At 43.5% G+C, this 23,531-nt stretch overlaps 2 protein-coding genes across 2 annotated transcripts in view; both read left to right on the forward strand.

Moving 5' to 3' along the window:
• Positions 1–203: 203 nt before the first annotated feature.
• On the forward strand, positions 204–10,731 carry vps39 (VPS39 subunit of HOPS complex). The gene is made up of 24 exons (XM_053845899.1): positions 204–707; positions 1,095–1,160; positions 1,235–1,299; positions 1,374–1,416; positions 1,501–1,595; positions 1,864–1,962; positions 2,033–2,125; positions 2,260–2,443; positions 2,630–2,750; positions 2,859–2,979; positions 3,060–3,186; positions 3,253–3,395; positions 3,464–3,604; positions 4,149–4,290; positions 5,171–5,257; positions 5,378–5,451; positions 5,523–5,739; positions 6,602–6,730; positions 7,268–7,370; positions 7,443–7,488; positions 7,631–7,780; positions 8,022–8,156; positions 9,543–9,634; positions 9,703–10,731. The coding sequence occupies exons 1-24, from the start codon at positions 635–637 to the stop codon at positions 9,782–9,784; spliced, it is 2,628 nt and encodes an 875-aa protein (XP_053701874.1). The 5' UTR covers positions 204–634; the 3' UTR covers positions 9,785–10,731.
• A 6,696-nt stretch (positions 10,732–17,427) lies between these two features.
• galnt16 (UDP-N-acetyl-alpha-D-galactosamine:polypeptide N-acetylgalactosaminyltransferase 16) overlaps positions 17,428–23,531 on the forward strand; it is an 18,651-nt gene continuing 12,547 nt past the window's right edge. The window contains exons 1-4 of the mRNA XM_053845859.1: positions 17,428–17,916; positions 21,308–21,495; positions 21,897–21,995; positions 22,288–22,355. Coding sequence (XP_053701834.1) covers positions 17,731–17,916; positions 21,308–21,495; positions 21,897–21,995; positions 22,288–22,355 — 541 coding nt within the window. The 5' untranslated portion in view covers positions 17,428–17,730. The remainder of the gene's footprint in view (positions 17,917–21,307; positions 21,496–21,896; positions 21,996–22,287; positions 22,356–23,531) is intronic.

The raw sequence follows: 23,531 nt of genomic DNA on the forward strand, positions 1-23,531 counted from the left end.
TTCCTTTATACCTTACGATCATATATTTTTCAATTGATAGTCGTCAGTTTCTATCTCATTATTCACCCTTGCCCTATTAATTCCATAACTGATAAACATTGACAATAAGCTGTTGTGCTCTGCTACGTCACTTTTTTCCCATAATGACTACTGTCTCTTTAATAACTAGCTCGTGACTGGTCACGTGCCTGTCAAACGATTCCCTCGCGCAGTCGCTGTCATCACAACAAGGGAAGTAGCTGGTTGCTAAAATAGCCAACAAACCGAAGTTCTCCCGTTTGTCGACGCTTTTAAATTCACGTATACGGACTCGCCATCAGTGATTTACCTGCGCTGCTCTTGTTTAGGCTAACAATGAGTCGAAATAAGGATGTTTGAGGGAAGTACACGCCATTGTTCGCCAACTTGTGAGCTAATAAGCTAGCGATCAGCTGTTGTTTTGGTGGCGTAAGTAAATGGCAGCGTACCGCTGTTAGTCAGCTCCAGCGCTCCTTGTCGTTCAGATGGATTATGGTGACATGTAAATGTTCCGTGGAGATTCAGTTATAACCATGAGCAGCTATTGTTCAACAGGAGTCTGAGTTAAGTGGTTGATCTCTCGGGGTTGAACAGAATTTAGACTAAATAGTTCAGGATGCATGACGCCTATGAATCAGTTCCGATTTTGGAAAAGCTTCCTCTTCAGATTGACTGTCTGGCCGCATGGGGTGAGTTATTTATTACTTTGTATAAATAAATAGATCATCGTATGAATTGAGTCGTTCTATAAAACAGCATCTTTTTTAAATGGTCACGCATTCACATTCTGAAAGGAAATTATTATTTAATAAAGTCGCTTAGCATGATCATATCAATATTTTGAGGGAAGTGTATTTGCAAAGTAAGTATATCTTTAACAGTCTAAGGCACCACCAAAACATTACACTCATCATTATGGAAGGCAAGTGCTGTCTCGTCCCTCCAGCCTAATATATTAATCATAGTAGGGTCTAATAACATCATAAATCTCTATTCTGAACCTTTTGGCCATGAAGCAAACACTCCTGAAATGTCTAGCTGGAATTAGGGTTCATCATCGTTCAATATTTCCACAGAGGACTGGCTACTTGTTGGAACAAAACCAGGGCACTTGCTGCTCTACCGAATAAAGAAGGATCCAGGTAGGGAGAAATCTTTTAATCTGTCAGAGAAGGGAAGTGAATTGCAAATGTATTTAAACCTTATTTTGTTATAGGCACCAACTTGTTTGAGGTCACCCTAGAAAAGTCCAATAAGAACTTCTCAAAAAAGATCCAGCAGGTGAAAATGACTTCAGAGTAGCATCATAACACCTATGAAAGGCCGTTTTCTAATGTTTGTTTTGGTTTTTGTAGCTTTATGTGGTGTCTCAGTACAACATCCTCGTCAGTCTGCTTGGTATGTTTCAAATTGTAGTACTCAAATGTAAGTTGTTATCAACATACCACTGCATTTAACTTAATCTTTTCAAAATTCCTGCAGAAAACAACATCCATGTGCATGACCTGCTGACATTCCAGCAGATCAGTGTTGTATCCAAAGCCAAAGGAGCCACTCTCTTTGCATGTGAGCTGCAGGTCAGTCCTAGATGAATTAGCACTACCATTTTGTTGGACAATCAATAAACTATAAATGAAGCGTGTGAAGGATGTGAAGTGCCGTTCGTCTCCACAAGGCAGCATTCTAACACAACAAAGTAATTAAAACGTGCATGAATTCATTCTATAAAAACATTTTCTGATTACTCTTAAATTTTAGATGACAATGTACATAAAGTATATTTAGTCTAATGTCAGATTTTAGGTGCTTTACAATGTTTATTTGTTTCCTTCTCTGTTTTATCAGAAAAGCAGCACTGGCGAGGAAACACTGAGGATGTGTGTGGCGGTCAGGAAAAAGCTCCAGTTGTATTACTGGAAGGATCGAGAGTTCTATGAGCTGCAGGTATGATGGAGCCAACTGCTGACTCTTGGCATTCATGTCCTGAGTGAGTGATCTCATCTTTGTTTTAAAGGGCGACTTGGGGACGCCCGATATTCCGAAGTCGATGGCTTGGTGTGAAAACTCCATATGTGTGGGTTTCAAAAGAGACTATTACCTCATTCGGGTATGTGACTTAGACGTGTTCTAAAAGTAAGAGAAAAATCAATCAAATCAAATGTGTTTCTTTGTCTTGGTTGACAGAAGAACTTGCATCCATGTCTCATCTAAATCTTTTCCCCCCTGCCTTTCTTGCTTCAGATGGATGGCCGAGGCTCGATCAAAGAGCTGTTTCCCACTGGGAAGCAATTAGAGCCACTGGTCGTCCCACTGGCTGATGGGAAAGTCGCTGTTGGTCAGGACGACTTAACTGTGGTGCTTAATGAAGAAGGTGTTTGCACTCAGAAGTGTGCTCAGAACTGGACGGACATCCCGATCGCAATGGGTGAGGAGATGTGCAACAGTTGAGATGCAAAAATGGGACCCTGGTACAAGATGTCTTACACGTGTTAAACCACCATAAGCCAAGATATATTTTAATTTTAATGGTCTGCTATAATGTAATGCTTTTTGATGGGTAAATATGTAGAATAAATGTGTTTAGGTTTAATAACTGCTGGTTTATGTGCAGAGCATCAGCCTCCATACATCATAGCAGTTCTTCCCCGGTACGTGGAGATCCGAACCATCGAGCCCCGGCTGCTGGTCCAGAGTGTGGAACTGCAGAGACCACGTTTCATCACCTCTGCTGGGTGAGCCTTCCTGTTCTCCACTAACCTGCCAGTAGCTGTAAACAGAGGGGTCCATTTATAACTAAGCGCTTCTCTGTGTGTTTTTTGCTCTGCTGTTTGCGATTGCAGGCCAGATGTCGTTTATGTGGCTAGCAACCACTTTGTGTGGCGGCTGGTTCCTGTGTCAATAGCCACTCAGATTGAACAGCTTCTACAGGACAAGCAGTTTGAACTGGCTCTGCAGTTGGCGGTGAGTGAGCAGAAATTCATTTTCTTATTCTGCTTTCAACCACTTTACATGAGGTTGCTTTGTTTTCATTATTCCAAAAGATGAAGGACGACTCAGACAGTGACAAGAAGCAGCAGATCCATCACATCCAGAATCTCTATGCCTTCAATTTGTTTTGCCAGAAAAGATTTGATGAATCCATGCAAGTTTTCGCGAAGCTGGGTACCGGTACGTCTCGTGATCCCTGAACGTGGTATTTTGATAACCTTCTTGACAAGCCGCGAATCTTTCCAGATCCCACCCATGTCATCGGGTTGTACCCGGACCTTCTTCCTTCAGACTACCGCAAACAGCTGCACTACCCGAACCCGCTGCCCACACTGTCTGGTGCGGAGCTGGAGAGGGCTCATCTGGCTCTCATTGATTATCTTACCCAGGTGTGTAACATGTGCGTCTAATCCATCCGTAACTGGTGCTAACAACTGAAACCATCTCTCCTCTGCAGAAGCGAAGTCACCTTGTAAAACAACTCAATGACTCGGACCCCTCTACAACATCTCCCCTCATGGAGGGAACGCCCACCATCAAGAGTCGGAAGAAACTCCTTCAAATCATTGATACCACGCTGCTGAAATGCTACCTGCATGTGAGACCCTCTCAAATGGTTCTGCTTTGGAAACACACTTATTTAGACGCAGAGTTAGCTCACTTCTTTAAAGCAGTGACATCATTGCTGTGGAAACACGCCAAGGCTCTGGCATCAGCACTTGGCACTGGACTTCTCATTAGATTTTCTGTCTGTAACGTAAAGAACGAATGGAAGTTAGAAGCAGGTCTGAGCTGCTTTGACTTACCCTTGTATTCTATTAAAGCCAGATCGCAGAGGCTAATGTTTGAAACATAAGAACTTTATTTCAAACAGTGTTTGAGTTACACTTTACGTTGGAAAGATGTGAGATCATGCCGCCCCCTCCCCCAGGTTAGTCAGTCTTCTGATTGCTTTTCTGCGATCAGCCAACTGAGCTCACACAGGATGTGTTGCTCCAAGGCCTTTGGCTTAGTACTTTAGTTTATCTGTGATCATACCGTGCTGGATTGGAATGGAGATGAATGAAGACGCACATGGGTGAGTTCAAGCAAATGAGTGAGGTGTTTGTTCATAATTTGCTCTTTGTGTTCCTGTCACATAGACAAATGTGGCGCTGGTGTCCCCTCTTCTTCGCCTGGAAAACAACCACTGCCACATCGAAGAGAGCGAATATGTCCTGAAGAAGGCGCACAAGTACAGTGAGCTCATCATCCTCTACGAGAAAAAGGGTTTGCACCAGAAAGGTGAGACTCACTTATCATGAAATTGAATGCTCTAGTGATGCATGGTTTGGATTTTGCTCAGCCAAAATTAGAAGACTAGAGTTGGACTCCTGCTCCAGAGGATTTCTGCCAGACGTTTTTATGGAATTGTTTTATGTTTTGAAAAAGCCTAAAATTGAAAACAGCTTTTCTTTGCAAAAGCCCATTAAATGTACCAAAAAGTGGACACGCCTCATGCTAGCATGTAATTGTTGTTACGAGATACATTTTTTCAAACTTATTTTAGGCTGGAGTAAATGAAGCTATCGTCAAGCTGGTCCAGCCCAAATAAAAGTATCAGAATTCAGCCACATCTTTGTTTCTTACTCTCCATAACAAGAATCAACCCAGCTGTTTGTCATTCCTCAGCTTGAATGTTGAGTTTGGAGTTTTCTGTTGAAGAATAGTCGAAGGTTGATCTGTGTCATGTTGGATTATTAGATCCCAACTCCAATAACGTGATCTTCATAATGCATGAAGACACAGCGTGATTTTATTTCCTTGTTCTGCATGCTCATCGTCCATGTAGATCTGAGTCGTCCCTGGGTTATTTACTTGTGTATCGGGCTGCACACTCTGCGCTCTCCTCGCTGTGAGATGATTTTAATCGTTCCTCTCGCAGTCACTGTGATGCTGTCATGCTGTTTCAGTCACTTTCTCCTCCAATGCCAACTCAAACCAGCTGTTCTCTGCCACCAATCATCCCCACACGTGTCCACCGACCAATTACTGCTGCCGGAGGAGTTATGTAACGCCTCCAGAGGAGATGACATCTCCACTCAGTCCTAATACTAATCGCTCATTTTTGCTTTTTCCCTGTTTCCCACGCTTCTGTCCGCTCACCCAACATGCACTGCCTCAGCTCTGCAGGTTCTACTGGACCAGTCGACCAAGGCCAACTCTCCCTTGAAAGGCCACGAGCGTACTGTGCAGTACCTGCAAAGACTGGGTGAGAATCAAAGTTCAGTTTATATTAACTGAAACCTCCCTCAGAGTGATTTCACCAGTTTTGCTTGCTAGCAATCCTGAGGTTGTATTTTGAGTGGTCTGAATGCTCTCTGCTGCACAGGTGTGGAGAACCTTGGCATAATCTTTGAGTTTTCTCCATGGGTGTTGAAGATCTGTCCAGAGGATGGGCTGAAGGTGAGGTCTAAACAGAAGTGGATCATACACTGTGCCTGTGTTAATACTGAATTTAATATGACTCTCTTTAGATTTTCACCGAGGACCTGACAGAGGTGGAGACTTTACCCCGAGACAAGGTCCTGAACTTCCTGAAAGAAGGCTTTAAGGAGCTGGCCATCCCATATCTGGAGCACATCATCAACGTGTGGGACGAAAAAGGCCCTGAGTTTCACAACGTGCTGATCCAGCTCTACCTGGAGAGAGTTCAGGGACTCATGAAACAGTACCTGAACTCACTGCCAGAAGGTACGGCGTTTACTTTTTATGGTCGTCCACTTGACTACGGTTGACTGCTGAGGAGACGCTGCTCTTATTGTGTTCACTCAGTGAGTTGAACAGAACGACATGTTTCCCGGCCAAGAATCACAAGGGCATGTTGCTACTATGAACTGCTAAGTGGCAGGAAAATTTTAACAGGCTTCTCGGGTATAATTGCAAATTAGTTCCTCTTAAAGCCAGAACAGTGAGAGAGAGCCACAGAAAAGCGTGAAAGTTTATTGGCATATGAATTCAATTTATTTTTAAATCAATTATATCTTATTCAGTTGAATCTTTTCTTCTTTTTACATTATATAATGCTTTACAAAACCCTTGCTTTAGTTTCTAAACATTCACCAAAACTACTTCTCCACTGACTCCAGCTGTCATGAGACAAGTTTATATATATAGAAGTACATAACATGTCGCCTTCTCAAGTGCGTCTTACTCAGTTCCTTCACTTTAAATGTGTTGTGGCTTACTTTGTTACCTGCAGTAGTGTTTTCATGAGTAGTTTTCCACTCATAACATTCACTGCGAGGTTCCACAATGAGTCCTCACTGGCAGAACTAGAAAAACTAGATTGAGAAACAGCACATCAAAATAAAGGAGCAGAGAAACATATTTATCGAATAGATGAAGATGAGCTAGACTCCATTGTTGACTGTCATAAGAAGTGTGAGGAATGGGAAAATCATGTTTAAGTTTAAGACAAGGCTGTGTGATAGTCAATGGTGTTAAAGGATGCTTTTCAAATATGACTTGACAATGAAAACAAGGGCTGCTTTTGGACCTACAATGGCACCCAGGACAATCATTGCTCACCTCTGACACCTGGGTGCCGTTGCAGGGGTCTCCGCGGTGGCTGCAGGGCAGGAGAAAGGAGAACTCGGGGAGTTCAGGATGAAGCTGCTCTCCTTCCTCGATATGTCGACCTACTATGAACCCGCCAGACTCATCAGTGACTTCCCCTTTGACGGTGAGAAACAAATAACTTCTGCTTTAAATCAACCTGGATCCCGAGTGAGTTCCATTGAAATGCGGTTCCTTGTTCACATCCCACTCTGGACATCCTCTTTTAACACTTGCTCATGTGTTGTTTGGCAGAATGTATACAGAAGTGATCAGCATGGATTTACTGTGTTTACCATTTGTCTTAAACAGTTTACACTGAAACGTCATCCCTGTTGTCTGTATTATACAAATAAAAGCCCTGGGAAATCTGCTGCTGCAGGTGCTTTACTTCAACACTCAACATTGAAATCATTCCGTGTTCTATTGCACATACTATCCGTCTTAAGGTGCCATTTGCAAAGCATTTCCATATGTTTGTTGTTGAAATTGATCTTTTTAAAAATAGCTGATCTCACAGTTCCCAAGATATCGCTGTCTCTCTCACACACTCACACACACACGTGTTTCCTGTTAAAGGAGAATAATAAAGGTTTGTGTGTTTATTGATTCTCTAGCAAAGGGTGTAACGGTTGACCTCTTGACACGATTTTCCCTCCCTCAGGTCTCCTGGAGGAGCGGGCGTTGCTCCTGGGGCGGATGGGGAAACACGAGCAGGCGCTCTTCATCTACGTGCACATCCTCAATGACACGCACATGGCTGAAGAGTGAGTCATTTAACATACACTTCTGTTTTTTTAAACTGGTAAAAGCACTAATTTGTCATGTGTCCTTTGCAGATATTGCCATCGGCATTACAATATTTCAGTCGATGGAAATAAAGATGTAAGTTGTCGCCCAAATATTGGGGTTTTCTAGTGCTTTCATGTTTTCTAAAGGACTTAGTGTTTTAAGATCCCTTTTTCTTATTTGTAAATATCTAAAGACACCATGACCTGTGTCAAATAAAGGCGTCTCGTCTCTCCAGGTGTATCTCTCGCTGTTGCGGATGTACCTGTCGCCCCCCGACGTCCACTGCTTGGGTCCCATCAAGATGGAGCTGACAGAACCTCAGGCCAACCTCCAAGCTGCCCTGCAAGTCCTGGAGCTCCACCACAGCAAACTCAACACCACCAAGGTAAACAACAGCGCTTCAGCTCCGCATTCCTCACCGTGGTGACATGACAGCTCAGCTAACTGAAGATACAGACAAAAGAAATTCCTCCAGATTCATTCAAGGTTATGCCGCATTATCTTGAGCATTATTTGATGAAGAACAACCCCTTCTCCTCTGGTCCTCGGGGCAAATGGGATATCCAGTGATGAAGAGTCTTTAATCGCCTTGAAGGCAGTGAGTCATGTTTCTTTTCTGTTTCTAGGCCATTAATCTGCTCCCAGCCAACACTCAGATCCGAGAGATCCGGGTGTTCCTGGAGAGCGTCCTGGAGGAGAAAGCACAGAGAAAACGCTGCAACCAGGTGCTGAAGAGCTTGCTGCAGGCCGAGTTCCTCCGGGTGAGTCCGCCAGGCTCTTTCCAATGAATGTCTGTAGGTTTCATTTTATCCTTCCTGAGCACTTCATATAGATGGAATCCTGCTTGTCATGCAGGAGATTTCGGGAGGGTTTTGACTTGTCTATTGGTTTGTGTTGCGTACATGGCAGGGGAGACTCACCTGTAGCATAATGTGAGCGGCTGTAGAAACCCGAAGTCGGAGAGGCTGGCGTTAAATCCGATGTTTGCTAGTCTCTTGCCTGCACTCTGTCCGTGCTCAGACCGGCTGATCACACTCTCTGTAATGGCAGCCCTGCAGAACCTTGTGCGCTCGACTCTCTGCTGCACAGTGGTTATTAGCTGACAGCAGGACGGCTCCTTTACAAGCAGTCAAAGCAGCTACATGCTGATTTTGTCTGAGCAAACTCACGCATGGACGTCTGGCTGGTGGTGATACAGTAGCCATTTATAGCCCACAACATAATTTGTACTCATTTTGAAATGGAACTCTTCTAAACCAGTTCATCATGTGAGACTTCCATCTCACTTCCTTCTTAGCATAAGCTGTTTATGAGATTCACATGTGTTAAATTAAGGGGTGAGATTCGATTAAAAAAATCGAATTAATCATATAATTTGGTATAAGAATATTTGCCACAAGAAGCCACATTTTTCAATTGGAATGAATTTGGTATATTACTGAATCAAATGATGGACCCATACATAAATTTAAACAACAAAATATTTTATATTTTGCATCAGTTTGCACAATAAGTCACGATGGTGGCTATATTCAAGTTTTTATATCACCTTATTTAAACTAAAGCTCTTTTAATGTCTTGAAAACATTTGTACAAGAATTCCAATTTTATAAGAATTTCAAGTCCATTCAGAGTAGTGAAAACCCTGGTCATTGTGTAGTGAAAAACCTCCCTGAACGAAAGCAAACAGAAGCTTTTGTTTGCTTTTGTTCAGGGGTTCCTCCATGTTTGTTGTTGTTGTTCTCATCCTAGCTGCCACGTGTCTTGTGCATCAGTGGGATCAGTGGACCAGGAACTCCTGCACTTACAAAGGTTCCCGGTTGTCTGGAGAGCGAACTGTTAAATTAAATTAAATTAAATTTTTTAACCTGTTTTTTAGTTGTAATTCATTAATTGTAATTAACTCATTAAAGTCCCATCACTAGTGAAACGCAATATTTCATAGTCAATTTTCCAGCATTAGAAAGAGGAGTTGTGTGCGCAACTATGCTGTGATGTTTTCACCAAGAAAACCCCGGGAAGAGTTTCCGTTTCGCAGCCAGACCTCGACCGTTTCCCCATTTCCAGCCGTGTTTCTACAGCGCTATCTAACACCCAAGTGTTGATCTGAGCGCTGACAGACTCTCTCATCACCGAACGCCTTTCAGGTGCAGGAGGAGCGGATCTTCCACCAGCAGGTCAAGTGTGTCATCACTGAAGAAAAGACCTGCAGGGTTTGCAAGAAGAAGATAGGAACCAGGTAACCGCTCACAATAGGCGCAGCTCTAATTTATTGAACAGGTTTTTCACTTCCTGTTTGTCTCCCAGTGCGTTTGCCAGGTATCCAAACGGTGTGGTGGTTCACTACTTCTGCTGCAAAGACCGCCGCGTGTGTCCGACCGAGCAGTAAACCCGTACCAAGCTTTAGAAGTACGAAGCTAAACTGTATTTAAACGGACCATCGCATCCAAGGCTTCATGCAGAACGTTTTCGGCTCAGTGGAGTTCTGAACTGGATGTTGCACTGAAAAAAACATGCGACTGGCTCAAGCCAAGATGGGAGTGAAGCGTGAGAGGATGTGCTTGAATCAGCCTGTCAACACCGCGTGGGTGAGACGGTTTTCACTCTCGTGAGTTAATCTCAGAGGCCTTAATCTGCTGCAGCAGATCACTCACCTCCACCAAGCCTTTTTCATTTGACAAAGCTTTCTTCACTGATTCTCCCTCTCACACCTCACCACGAACAGATGGAGATCTTCTGATCATTGGTGTCAGTTATAAAGCTGGGAAAGTCAAAATCCACCTCTGGATACATCACACATCTCCACATTACTACAGCAACTGGCCACATTCACCAAAACCCAGTGGAGATCAGGGCTTGAACACAAGTTGATTTCAGGCTCTACCTTCATGTTCAGATGGACGTTGCATTTACTCACTCTACCAAAATGAAGGGTATATATTTATTTTAATCTCTCAAATCAGCTTCAAGTCATGTTTGTGTTCTAATTACTCATGAGGTCTTTCATAATTTATAGTAATTTGACTTCCCAATAAAGCTCTCATCTCCTTCACTTATTTTAAAAACAGTAGTCAAGCACTTTAAAATTGGCTGTTAATTTATTGAAAAGCATCCACTTGAGTGTGACAGAGGAGGGAGAATGTTGTAAAAAGTCTGTGTTCTGTCTGTGAGAACGGAAATGAAGAGTTTAAGTGTTTGCATGAACCTAAGTGTTGCACTCTTCCTCTGCTAAGACTGTTTCAGTGGGAATATTGTACCACTTCATTTGTACTGAGAGGGACTTTTGATCAAGAGGTGACTTTGCAAAACGTGTCTGGCTTCAGTAATAAATTAATATTTACATTCAAGTCGCCTCCGTGTTGCTGTGTCTTCAACTTGTGTGTGAGGGTTGTGGAAACCACCAGTGAAGTGCCTTGTTTGCTGGCACAGTGTTATTTTTTTATTTAAATGACTATTTTTTATTTTTACTTTTTTATTATTTTTATTTATATTATTCATTTTTAATACAATAAGATGCTAATTTTGTGGTGAAATAGACATTCTAGCGCAGCAGGTCAGAGCAAAACTACAACTACAACACTACAAACTAGAATTTTATAAAATGATAAATTATTTATAAAATGATAAATATCTCATAATAAAGTGCTTTTATAACTCATCATGTTTTACCCCCAGTTGTGTTACCAAGATAGTGACCACTTCAAAGTCTTCCCATAATTCTGTTTTGTATAGAGAATCTTTAAACAAAGTATATGAAAAATGAGATTATATGCCAAAAACAGTGTCATTTCATAATTTAACAGTTTCCTATTTTGTCCTTGTTTAGTAATATTTCAGTTCGGATTATTTCTTCTCAGGAAATGTAATTGCCCATTACGCTGCTAAACCAAAATAAATCCACCAAATATGTAAATGATTTTTTATGTGGCGTTTATTGTATGAAGACTTACATTTTTAATCTGATTATCAGCATCTTTGAGATGCTCAAAGTGAGTTGTCAAATGGCTTTCTGAAATTTTATTTTTTTTTTTTATTTTATCTAAGGCGGCAATAAAGTATTAAAAAAGATGTCTGAGTTATGGAAATGATGCCAACTGCCCGACACAAATCGGACATCTTCAGTGAACATTGGGTTTCTGAGGACACAACTGCAATGTTTGAAAGTTTAATTAAAGTACATTTAAAAATAAGTTTTAAGGGATCAATTCCTTCAACCAAGTTGGACGGAAATATTTTTAATCCCTGTGATTCCCAAACTGCAGGCATCTGGAGGTTCTTTCTCCGATAAGCCTGTTTTCCTCGGGGCTCAGCGGCCAGAGAACCTCCTCGCTCTCGCTTGTCCTGCTAATGGAGTGAGCCCAGCCAGATGCGAGAACAGAATCCCAACAACGCGAGTGCTCGGCAACACACTTAGCCACGGCGACGTCTGCCAACTGTTCCTCTACATGGGGCTGGAGGGGAGTCATTCATTAGCAGTCGGGACTGTGGTGTGCTTATAGGAGAGTAAGGTCCTGAATAATTCAGCCTGGTCATCACTTTCCTCCAGGGCCATGCCGTCATGTCTCGGAGGAAACGCCGGACTGTGAATGGAAAAGATGTTCAGTGTGTAGTAGACTGACCGGAGCGAGCCAGAAGGGTTGAGCCACTCGTCTTGTTTCGGGACTTAAGTTTACATTCACCTTCTTTCTCCCTGAATCTTTAGCACTCCGGCATCATCGGCAGACTTCCACTTCCAAAGTAAAACCCATGGCCAGTCGCTTTCAGAGACTTAGAGGAACAAAATGGTATTACAACATCAGCATTATTGCACACGCACATGCTCTGACTCAGTCCTTTCCACAGTTTGTGTATTGTAGAGCCTTTTGGCTGCGGCTTAACTTTGCCGAGAGAAGCTTATACTTTCAACACACACCAGCAGTGACAGCTGTCGCCCATCAGGACTGTGTAAGTATGAACTTTTCTGGAGTCCATCTCAGGGGATCTCCTCCACCGCTTGTGCTGCGACTCTATCTGTTTTTCTCCTGTATCAGTGTGTGTGTTCTGATCTGTCAGGTGAGACACACGAGACAAGACTCCAGGTCAGTGTGATGTTTCCTCACTGGGCCGCGCCCGTCTGCGTTCAACCACAGAAGTAGCTTTGTTCCAACAGACGTCACCGGTTTGGGAAACATCTGCCTCGACCAGATGACTAATTTAAGCAACATATTTTAAAGACTTCAGCGATTCCATGAAGTAATCCACACCGACTTAAGTGGTGTTTATGGAGCGGTGTTTGAAATAAGCCGGCAGGATAAACACCCAAAACAAAAGCTGAGTTCTCGCTCATTGAGTTGAACAGCAAAAGGGTGCTTTTATATTTATTATTGTGATTTTTCGTTTTTGTAATTTCTATCGTACTTTTGTTACAGTGTTTCCGCTACTGTCGATGTGGTTTTGTATTTATAGTTTCTGTAAAAGAAATCCAGTTGTTGCGGTTGTGCGATTCTTTTTTTAATGCAACTGACCCTTCAGAGCCACCGTAGTGCAGACAACTCCACTTGAACACTTTGCTCCTCACAATCTCCCCATCCCGACCCAGCTGCAACAGAGGACTTTGATATTTGGAGCACGTCCTGACCGTCGTGCGTGACGCCGAGTGGCTGAATGTATTATTGTTGACATTCCCCTGAGAGCTGCGGCGGAGCAGCATGGGACTCCTCGCCCGCCCCCCTCCCCCTCACCTCGGGACAGAAGATCAGATAAATTCCTGCAGTGCCGTGCGTCTGTGCTCCGGCACTTTGTGTTTGCACAACACGCACACGAGACCAGACTTGTACATACATTATGGAGCAAGACAATAACCAGTTGCAGGGAAGATACAGAAGCCACTAATCCACCGTGGTCACAGAGGAATTCCAGAGTACAGGAACGAGTGTGTGTGTTTATGTGATGCATGATAATGAGGAGGACCATTATATAATGTATTATGACCACCTGCTAAACCAATATGTAATGCATTGGAGCCAGTCAGACACCCTCATCCTACCATTCGGATCATGGAACTTTTGACCGTCTCCCAGCTTCCCTGACGGCTGACATGGGAATGTAAAGTCTCAAGAGATGATTGTTGACTCTGGTCGTGAACCCTCTCCACTGGAAAGTCCAGATGCCGCCTGGTTTCCTCTCTGTGATCCAGATACGACCGGTCTGCCTCATCTTCCCAACGCCAGGCCGTGAGCTGTTTGTTCTTGGGAATGTTGCTTCCCTCCCACTTCTCTGTCTTTGCCTGCAGATAACGGTGACAGCTGCTGCCGGGGAGCCGCGGCCCTGTCTGTCCCGATGAAGGCGAGTGTCTCCGAGCCCAGAGCCAGATGTGGCCGCGACCTCTGTGACCTTGGCCAAGTCTGTGGGCGCGGGCAGAATCTGGACCAGATGATGGGTCCCTTCTTGACAGGATGGAGGAAATACTGAGGGAATGTGCGGAATTGATGCATGCTGGGATGCAAGTGCCAGTGTGGCGCTCCTCGGTCTGCTGGCGGTTTAGGAATAGTTTGAAGGTACAAACAGTGATGAGGCAAGGCACCGGAGGCAGCGACACCTTGGCACATACAAACCACCAGGTATTATATTTCAGCTTCACAAGAAACAAAAGAAACGAAAGTTCTGGAGACAGAATTTATGAGTTTTATGTCATAAAATAAGGATTAAATGAGATCTAAAATTATTTATATTGCTCTGAATATAAATAGCATTTTTTTATCTGTGACAAAATTAAATTATTTCTTACTGTGGGAATAGCATAAAATATCTCCATCTTGATCATAATTACTATATCATAAATCTAATATCATATACCATAAATGCTATATACTATATATACCATAAATACATTTTTCCCCAAATTCTGCCTTTTTAAAATAATATGTTCACTGATAATTGTGATTTTTTTTCCCTATTATTATTATTTTGTCTGCTGAAAAGTAATAGTAATGTGATTTTTTTTATAGTCGTAGTAGTATGGAAATATAAGAGAAAAATAAATAAATAAATAAATAAAATAAAACATTATTATTGTTGGTATCATTATTAATAAGGTAGAATATGGATCACAATGAAATATGGCCAGACCACAGAGCAAAAAGCCAAAATGTAATCAATAAATAATAGTTATTGTGACTAAAGGTATATAACAAAAAAGGCATTACGTATTTCAAGATAACTCTTTTCTGTGATGACAGAATAAAAATTTGAGAAAAGTTATGTCACATTCAGACAGATAATGTACGGCATTATTTAGTAATAATCCCTTAAATAGAAAATGTCAATTATAACAAGGTAACAACAAGGGCACAAAAAAAAATGCACATTGTGAGGTCTGACTGAAAGAGTGCTGTCAGGTGGACACAGGATTCATGAAGAATTGCTGGGCCTCTTTGTTTAGAATGCTGCCTCTGCGATCCGACCCAGGGCAAGTGAAAGAAATGTCTTTCATGCCACATGGCCTCTGGATAAAAAAACACATGTTTTCCAGCCTTGACCACCAACCACATCCCCCAGTTAACTTCTCAATAATGACACCAAGATGTGCACACTGACTTGTCAAGAAAACAATCTGAAGCTCCTGATGAATCATCGGTTCCCATCTAACAGTCCAACTCATTTGTAGCAGGGAAATCCCGGTGAGGCCTTCTGAAGCGTCTGTTTATGGAGATGCTGTTTCCATAGCGATGCATGAGAAACCGCAGTTCACAGGGTTAATGATCCAACCTGACACAGTTGCAGATAGACGCTCCTGCTCCTTGATAAATTCTGTTGTTGACTCGGGATCTGCTGGGAGAACATTAGAGTGGGGGGAGGTGAGGGGTGCTAGGTGGGGCTGGTGATCTCATTCTCTCTCCTGTGCCAGAGAGAGACTCATGATGTGGAATTCAGGCCGCTGCGACTCACTGAGCCTCAGGGGTGTCGCTGCTCTGACTCCTGCACAGGTCTCATAGGCTGCTGCGTCCTCTCCCTTCCTCATGTGATTCCCTTGCAACGGCAGCCCCGGGAATACTCACCTCTGGTGATCTATAAAAGAGCTTCCCTCGCTGAGATCAATCTGGAGGCGCCTCGTAAGGTGCATGGCCAGAATAATGACAGCGATTATTCCGTGATTCCGCGGAGAAGCTGATTTAATTACGGTTCTGCGGATCAGGAACGGATTCAAGGGCAGGATCTGCTTTAATGATACAGCGGCTCTAATGGGATCAAGAGTTAAGGAGGATGTGAGTCTCAGTCTGCTTCCTCGACCAGGAGATTTGTGAAAATGACGTGATCTGCCAACTGGATGACGCTCCACTTCACTACAGGGATGAAAACTTGGATGATCACAGGTCACTCTCAAATCTGATAAAGTCTGTAGCGACATTCCCTACTAAAAAGTGTTAATAGTGAAACAAATGAGTTGGTTTTAATAGAAAACAGACGCCTCGGGTAATGGTGAGGGTTTAACCAACACAATCCAATATAACAGTCTTCCAGCCAGTTCCAGAGAGGGAAATCTTTCAGAGAAACAAGGCTATAAGTGAGGTTGGCTTTTTACGAGTGTGCACCATTGTTAGCCATTGAAATAAACAAGTAAACAAAACACAAATGAAATCTATAAAGCAAAGTAACTAAAATGGAAGGTAAGTCTTGAATGCCACGAGCATGATGACTGATCTGGAGTCAGGCTTTTAGGGCAAGTGACTGGAGCTACTGTGGTGAGGGTGACGGAATGTAAACAAGGGACAAAACTACACTTATAAATGGTGTGAAACAAATTTTTACGGATGTGTGAACTAGTAGTTGGGTTCATTTTTTTCATTGGTCACTGGGATTTTGCTGGGTTTTGCTACTTTTGCCTGGAGCCCTATGCCATACTTCCATACACAACTGCCCACTTGTGTCCTCATAGAGACGTCACTCCCAACGGTCAGACCAGGTTTTTCTAAGCTTTTTAATGAGTTGATGAAAGTTCAAAAGGAAGGATTTGATGATGAAGGACGATAATCTTTGTTGTTTTCCATGCATATATCTGGCGAACGCATCACAATTGGCTGACATGTACTGCATCACTGTCAGACCAGGAAGCATCTAGGACACCTTCTGTAAGGGTAAAAAAGCTTGTTCATTGAAGCACATTTTTCGCAATAAAGTAAAAAAATGCATCTTCCTTGGTGCACAATTAAGAAGTTTAATTGTTTACACTCTCATTGTTAACTCAACACTTGTTTTTGTTGTTTTTTGATACATAGTTCAATGCCGTATATGTCACCGTAATGACATTTCAAACCTCTACATGCAATGCATATGGCAGAATTGACAAAAAATTTACCTTATTCCTTTCCTTAAGTTAATTCTGTTTTTTTGTGTAATAGCAAGTATACAATAACCTGTACATGTCAGCCAATCACGAGGCGTTTGCTGTCAGACCAGGAAGTAAAAAAGTTTGGCAAACCACCTGCTTGACATATATCGTGATCTGCTGATGTAAATGTGTCGTTTGAGCCCGAAGATTCCGTGGAATTCTTCATTTGTTGTAACTTACTGACCATGGCAATAAATTCTATTCTGATTCTGATTCTGAAAAAGTTTCGGAAAATCCAATTGCCGGAAGTGACGTCACCGCATTAGCGGGCGCCGACGTGAAAAGGCGCGCGCACCCACGCGTGTTATACATCATCAATGTTTACAAACTGTGAGGGGTTATGTCACGAGGTCTTTCATCTTACTTATAACCACCTTCCACCACTTAACAACACATGGCATGTTTATTTTGTATTTATTTTTTGGCTTGTTTTTACGAGGGTTCGAATACTCACATCACCCTATTTCACCGGAACATAACATAGCAAATAAATCAAGAGATATAAAGTTAAAGTTCATTTCAGCAGCGGCGTCTTCGGGTTTAACGTGTGCAGAATATCGGAATGAGGATTTGTGCTGATGAGTGATCTCATTATTGGTCCGAGGTTAATCGCGCTGCCTCGGTACTTTCACTGCAGCCGCTTAAAGGGACCGGCTGTGTGTGGTCCCACACACAAAGTGCTTATTATTACTGGAGAAAGAGCCTTGTGATGTTTTTTCCACGCTATTTATAGCCATATCACTTCAAATCCGATTTGGCTCGCGCGTGCGAGCGCCACCGTGCGTTTAGAGCGAGGGAAACTTCCGGCGCTAGGACCCTGGCTCCGTTCAGACTCCGTCCCCGGCTGAGAGGCTTGTTCCCCGGCAGAGACTCGGACCGTCCGCAGCTCGAACCATCCCCGGCAGGGAGGCTGCACCTTCTGCCTCCTCCTGCACCAGCAGTCGGGCTCGCCTCCATATGGGCTCACCATGCGCAGGATACGGGCCAACGCCATCGCGATCTTGACTGTTGCGTGGATCCTGGGGACGTTTTATTACCTGTGGCAGGACAACAAGCCCACGTCGTCGCCGTCCACTCGCGGCAGGAGCCACGGGCAGAATGCGGTGCCGGGTCGGCTGGAGATCCACCGGGACGACCGGACCATCCCGTTGATAGTGAGTGCCGCTGGTGCAGGGGAGTGTGTGCTGCATGTTGATGTTAGAAGATGGAGGTGATGGGGAACAGCTGCTGCTCGCTCTGCTGTCCGCCTCCATCATCACCTCGTCTGCGGTTCCTCTCCCGGGGAAGCACCAGCCGTAAGAAGCTTTCCACAAATCCCGCGCGTCGTGCGCAAAAGAATCATAAATGTGTTGGAGCAGACACGCATCCTCCACCTTTCTGTTCTGGATGGAGTCCGGTCTGAAGTGTTTGTGTCCTCAGCTTATCTACCTGCTGCTGCTGGCTCAGATTAAAAGATCTGCAGGGGCTTCTGATTTAGACAAGAAAAACAAGTGAATTCCGAAGTAAAGGTGACGATAAAGCAATGGTTGGATAACACACCCCTTTCCCCCCTGTGGTTAAAAAACTAACAGGAAAATTGCGTCTAGGTGTCAACGGGTGTGAGTGGCGTCCTGTCCAGGGTGTCCCTCTAGACTTTGTTATTTTTTTCTTTTTTATTGTGCTCATATTCATTCTCATAATGACGCTTCACCCCTCCTCCCCATCGGGATATGGTGTCAGGTCGTAGCTGGGTAGATGCCAAAATCACACCAGCTGTTTCTGGCTGGTTGGGCGCTGCGCCTAAGCAACAGCAGCTTAGAGTAAGCCAATATTTGTCACAGTCCGCACAGACTTTGGAGGAATACTGGAAGGCTCGCGGCAGAATTAGACGACTCATCACTCTGTGTCGGGGCCAAGTTGACGGTTGACCTCTGCGCTGCAGCTGCTCATAGTTCTTGAAATTTACAGCGCAAATTGCACAAATCTTTATCCAGTTCATGCAGGCTGTGCTGCATTAGGGAATAAAGTCCCCTAAAAGCTGTTCAAATATTGACATTCCAGCACTGAGGGACGACGACAGTGATGCACATTCGACACAGCTTTAACCAGCCCAGTAAAATCAGGGCTTGCGGAGGATGTGTGAGGCCTGTCTTGTCGTCCTCCCTCTCTCAAGAACAACTACTTCTGTTTGTTGGAAACAAACACAAACACTCGCAGATCACCATGTGACCCTGTTTATTCTCCTCCATTTTAAATCTTGTCCTGTTCTACGCCCCTTTTCTTGCCTCTTCTTGCTCCTCACCATCATGCCTGTTGCTGCTTGTGTATAGAACCAGTAATCTCCCAAAAAACCCTCCGGTTATTCTCACGACTGCTTCTCCATCGACTTCTCTCCAGCGTCATCTGTCAGATTTGTCAACACCCTTCATCTGCAATGAATCATTTTCATGTCTTTCAACTTTACATATTTGTATCTCTCCGTGACTGTCCTGCGTTTTCCCCCTTTCCTTGTAGCCGTTCATCTTCAGCACAGTGATTAATCACACCCTCTGGCTTTAATTTCTCCCTCCATTTCTTCCACTACTCTCTATCCTCCATGCCCACGCGAGGACCTAAGAATGTTCGGTTTGTGCTGAAACAAAACCTTTCTTTTGGGGGGGCAATCCCTGTCTGCCGAGCCATTTTTTTGTGACCCATGTTTAAGTACCGTAATTTCCAGACTATAATACATTTTTCTCACGGCCTGAACTCTGCATATACTTGGCTTATACAAAGACACTGCTAATATATGGATTTTTACAGGCTAAAGAGCGTCATGCTGCCAAAATATTGAGCCTTGTTGCATCAAACCGATGAATCACAGGCATTTTATTGACCTTAAAGCGTTCAAAATGCATTGTTTTCAACCTATGGCTGTTAAAACAACACATTTCACACATTTTAATGTAAATAAAAGATGAGAGGAGTTCATGATTCAAGATCAGAACATTTCTGAGTTTGTTTCCAGAGCCAGTCTCCGTGCTGGACACGTTTTCAAAACTAGTTCAAAAGTAATTCTCATGCATTTTTATTGACCTTACTACTACTATATATACTATATACTATACTAGACTCTTGTTAGACTCCAGAATGGTAGATTGAGAAATTGTATATCTATTCTAAGCTAACAAAATAATTTTTAATAACTAAGTCGCCAAGTTGTTAGAAACTAAGCCCATCAGTGACAGTGTCCCACTGTATAACCTTAAAGATTAGTCGACGAGTTGTCATTTGAGGTGGGTTGATGAACACGTCAACATGTTTGATTGTAGTGTTGGAAATGTAAGTAATAAAAAAAAGTATGTTTATTGAACAGTTGTATAGTGTTAGAAGTTGTTTCAAAACTTTAGATTTAGAATTCATGACTAGTCGACCCATGAACCTGTCTGATTTATAGTCAGTTGTTGCTGCCCTAAAATAATTCCATATAGAGAAAACCGCAGACTGTCCAGTCTGCTGAACGTGACCTTAAAATAAAGCTTATTCCTTAACTATGAAGCCTCGCTTCTCTTTTCACGTCGTGCCCTAGAGTTAACAGTCTTATAGGATGTCAACTTCCTAGGAATCCACTCCAGGATTTCTCTTCAACTGCACCTCACTCAAGTCCACCATCCCAGTCCTCACTGACAAATTGCTACAGTTCATTTCATTTATTAAGATCTGAGCCCCATTTGTCCATCTAAGCTACATCTGTTCCCCTTAAATCTCCATTTTTTTCATCATCACTCATGTATTTTTTTTCTCCCCAGCATTTGGGTTGAATTTTCTCATCCTGGTCCAAACTTAGCAATAGCCTAATACATATAAATTATTTCTTTCAGCACGATCAGCCAATCGCCCTGACAGTAACTTAGTTATTCCTAAGTTGGGTTGAGTCAAGACTTCGTGTGTTCCACCACAGTGCGTGTGTTTAGCGCTTCGGTCTGGTACTATGTTGCTCTGGGCTTGTTCTGTTTGCCCAGAATAATTGGCAGAAAATTGAAAACACCATTGCTGAATCACATGGAAGCCAACTTTTAGAAGTGTGTCTAAGCCAAAACAGATGCGGCGCTGTGCTGGATCGAAACGTTCTGAAAAGATAAGTGGCCAACACGATGCTACGTTTATCCTTACAGGCTTAGCAGAGCTTCGCCATTAGCCAAACCTGATGTTCATCACCCACCGCAGCCGATCCATATTTAACTCCAGTTTCAAACATCCAACAGCATTGAGCTCATTATTTGGAGAGCGCAGCATTGCAGTTAAAGGTCAAAGGGCATGTCCAACTGAAAATGGCTGCATCGCAAAAATATCATGCTTTAAAAATGGCATTTGACATTTAAAAGATGTAATTGGTTACAAGGCTGTGATGACATTTGCTGTCAAGTGAAGTTTGGGAGTTATTTATTTATTATGATGTGAGGCAAGTGTTGGGCTTAGTTTTGGCCTGTCTGTGGTTCAGTCGTCCATGTATTATTAAAGCCACGGTGGAGAATGTTGCTCAGGATTTCTACCTGCTAGTGTCTCAAGGTGTTGTGTCCTCCACAGGTGACTCAGCCGCCCCGGGTGGAGCAGCAGCAGCAGGGTCACCTGCTGGGCCCGTTTGATGAGAAAGCTTACTTGGCAGGAAAGCAGCTGAAGCCTGGAGATGACCCGTACAGAGAGCACGCTTTCAACCTGCTGGAGAGCGACAGGCTGGGCAGCGAGCGAGCCATCAGAGACACCCGACACTACAGGTGAGCCGGAGTTATGTTTCTGCTCCAGTGCTGACAGGCAGGGAGCAGACAAACGCTCCCTTTATCTTGCAAACTGAAGCCTATTTTGACAGGAAAACACCACAATTTAAAATGTCTTTTAAGTCTGGATAACAACAGAACCTTGTTGTTCTCCACACACTGCATTTAAACCTCAAGTTGTTGAGTTGAATTACCAACATTCTTCAAACTCAGTCGGATACTGATTTAAAAAAAAAATGCTCCCAAATGAACTTCAGTCCCTCGGTAACAGGTCACAAAGGAAGCATTGTTGCCTGGCAACCGGGTATTTTTGTGTCACTCCAGTTAAGCGACTCCACCACTCTTACCGCGGACAAGTGTTAATCTCTCCCTCTCTCACACTTCCTGTCTTCCTGTCTCAGATGTGCGTCCGTCAAGTACGACGCCGACCTCCCCTCCACCAGCATCATCATCACCTTCCACAACGAGGCCCGCTCCACTCTGCTGCGGACCATCAAGAGGTAATGAGGTCTCACGCCAATGGTTTCATCGGGTGTGGACTAACTTGATGCGATGGGCTAAGCAGAAGAGGGAGGTAGCACAAGAGCGTGTCATTGCTAAAGAAGTGATGGACTCGCTAATAGATTTGTAATCCTCCTTAAATAGGAGCTGATTAAGAAGTTAAAGCCGTCAACGTTTGTCATGAAGCGTCACGACTCGACACGAGTCGTTGAACTTAGTGCAAGTCAAGGTTGTTTTCTTTGCCTCTTAATCGTGACCTCATCTCAACTCTGGATTCTTGTTCCCTCGCAGCGTCCTGATGCGAAGTCCTCCTGCGCTGATCCACGAGATTATTCTGATCGACGATTTCAGCTCTGATCGTGAGTTTCCCATGTTTTTGTTTCGTTCACACAATGCTCAGACCAGCATGCAGGGGAGGAGAAGGAGGATTACAGTTCTCCAACAATGATTTAATATAATTAATCCAGAACAAAAGATAGACAGTACATTGGTAGGAAGATAGCTGAGGTTGGAACTGCCAGGCAGAAGGTGGAGAGGAAGGCCAAAGAGGAGATTGATGGAGGTGGTGAAGGAGGACGTGAGGAGAGAAGAGAGGAAGCAGAGGACAGGGTGAGATGGAGGAAGATGATCCGCTGTGGTGACCCCTGAAGGGAGAAGCCAAAAGAGAAAGAAGAAGAAGAATCCAGAACAAAAGAAGCTCCACAAGAGAGATATAAAAGGCTGTAGAACGAAATTCCAAATAAAATACTTCCGACAGAAAGCGCTTCACAGCGAAGGTCGGCTTGACTCGACTTCACTTGGCTTGTCAAAATCTCAAGAGGGTACGCACTCACAATCGCACACGAGGAGAGGAACAAAGCAATAACACAGGTGGAAACAACAATGGGATTAGGGTGAGACAAGGCAGACAAGGTACAAAACGGAAGACGTGACAATGCTTTCAAAATAAAACCGACGACTAACAAATCAAATGTAACATAACTGACGCCGTGTGACAGTTTTCAGGGTTGTATGTGCTTGTATATACTGTATGTGCTTGTGTCTGAGTATGTCCACTGACCACACCTATATCAGTAGGCTAGTAAAAGGGGGAGTTTATGTCCCATTATCATTTCACTGGCTTCTGTGTTGGTGAGCTATGTTGCAAAACTCAAGTAGCTTTGGCAAGTGATTGCAGATTATAGCCGCTGAAAGCTTCTATCGTCCGGGAGGAACAGGTCCGCGACTCCTCACTTGACCGGGGCGTTCGAAAGTGTTGTTTTGGCGAACTTGGGAATGTGACGACACACATAACAGGCGATGTAAAGGGCTGTGGAGTTAATTTTGAAGTACTGAAAAGCCACACTCCAGCTCATGTAAAGGAATGTTAGCAGATCCGATCCCTGAATGGCAGTATTGTTTGCTGATTTGTGGAGGAATTGCTGATGAAAAAAAAAGGGCCAAACATCAAGTATCACGTTGCTTTATGAAGCATTTTGCCCCAGGGACTGTGTTGCAAAAGTGGGTTAAAGATCCAAAGAAAAAGAGCTCATGAC

The sequence above is a fragment of the Synchiropus splendidus genome, chromosome 16 (genome assembly GCF_027744825.2).
Source record: "Synchiropus splendidus isolate RoL2022-P1 chromosome 16, RoL_Sspl_1.0, whole genome shotgun sequence".
Taxonomy (NCBI): domain Eukaryota; kingdom Metazoa; phylum Chordata; class Actinopteri; order Syngnathiformes; family Callionymidae; genus Synchiropus; species Synchiropus splendidus.

Coding starts and splice junctions, on each gene's coding strand:
- vps39 (XM_053845899.1), top strand. CDS start 635: ATGCATGACGCCTATGAATCAGTTCCGATTTTGGAAAAGCTTCCTCTT. Junction 2,751..2,858: donor CGTTTCATCACCTCTGCTGG/GTGAGCCTTCCT, acceptor TTGCGATTGCAG/GCCAGATGTCGTTTATGTGG. Junction 5,740..6,601: donor CCTGAACTCACTGCCAGAAG/GTACGGCGTTTA, acceptor GTGCCGTTGCAG/GGGTCTCCGCGGTGGCTGCA.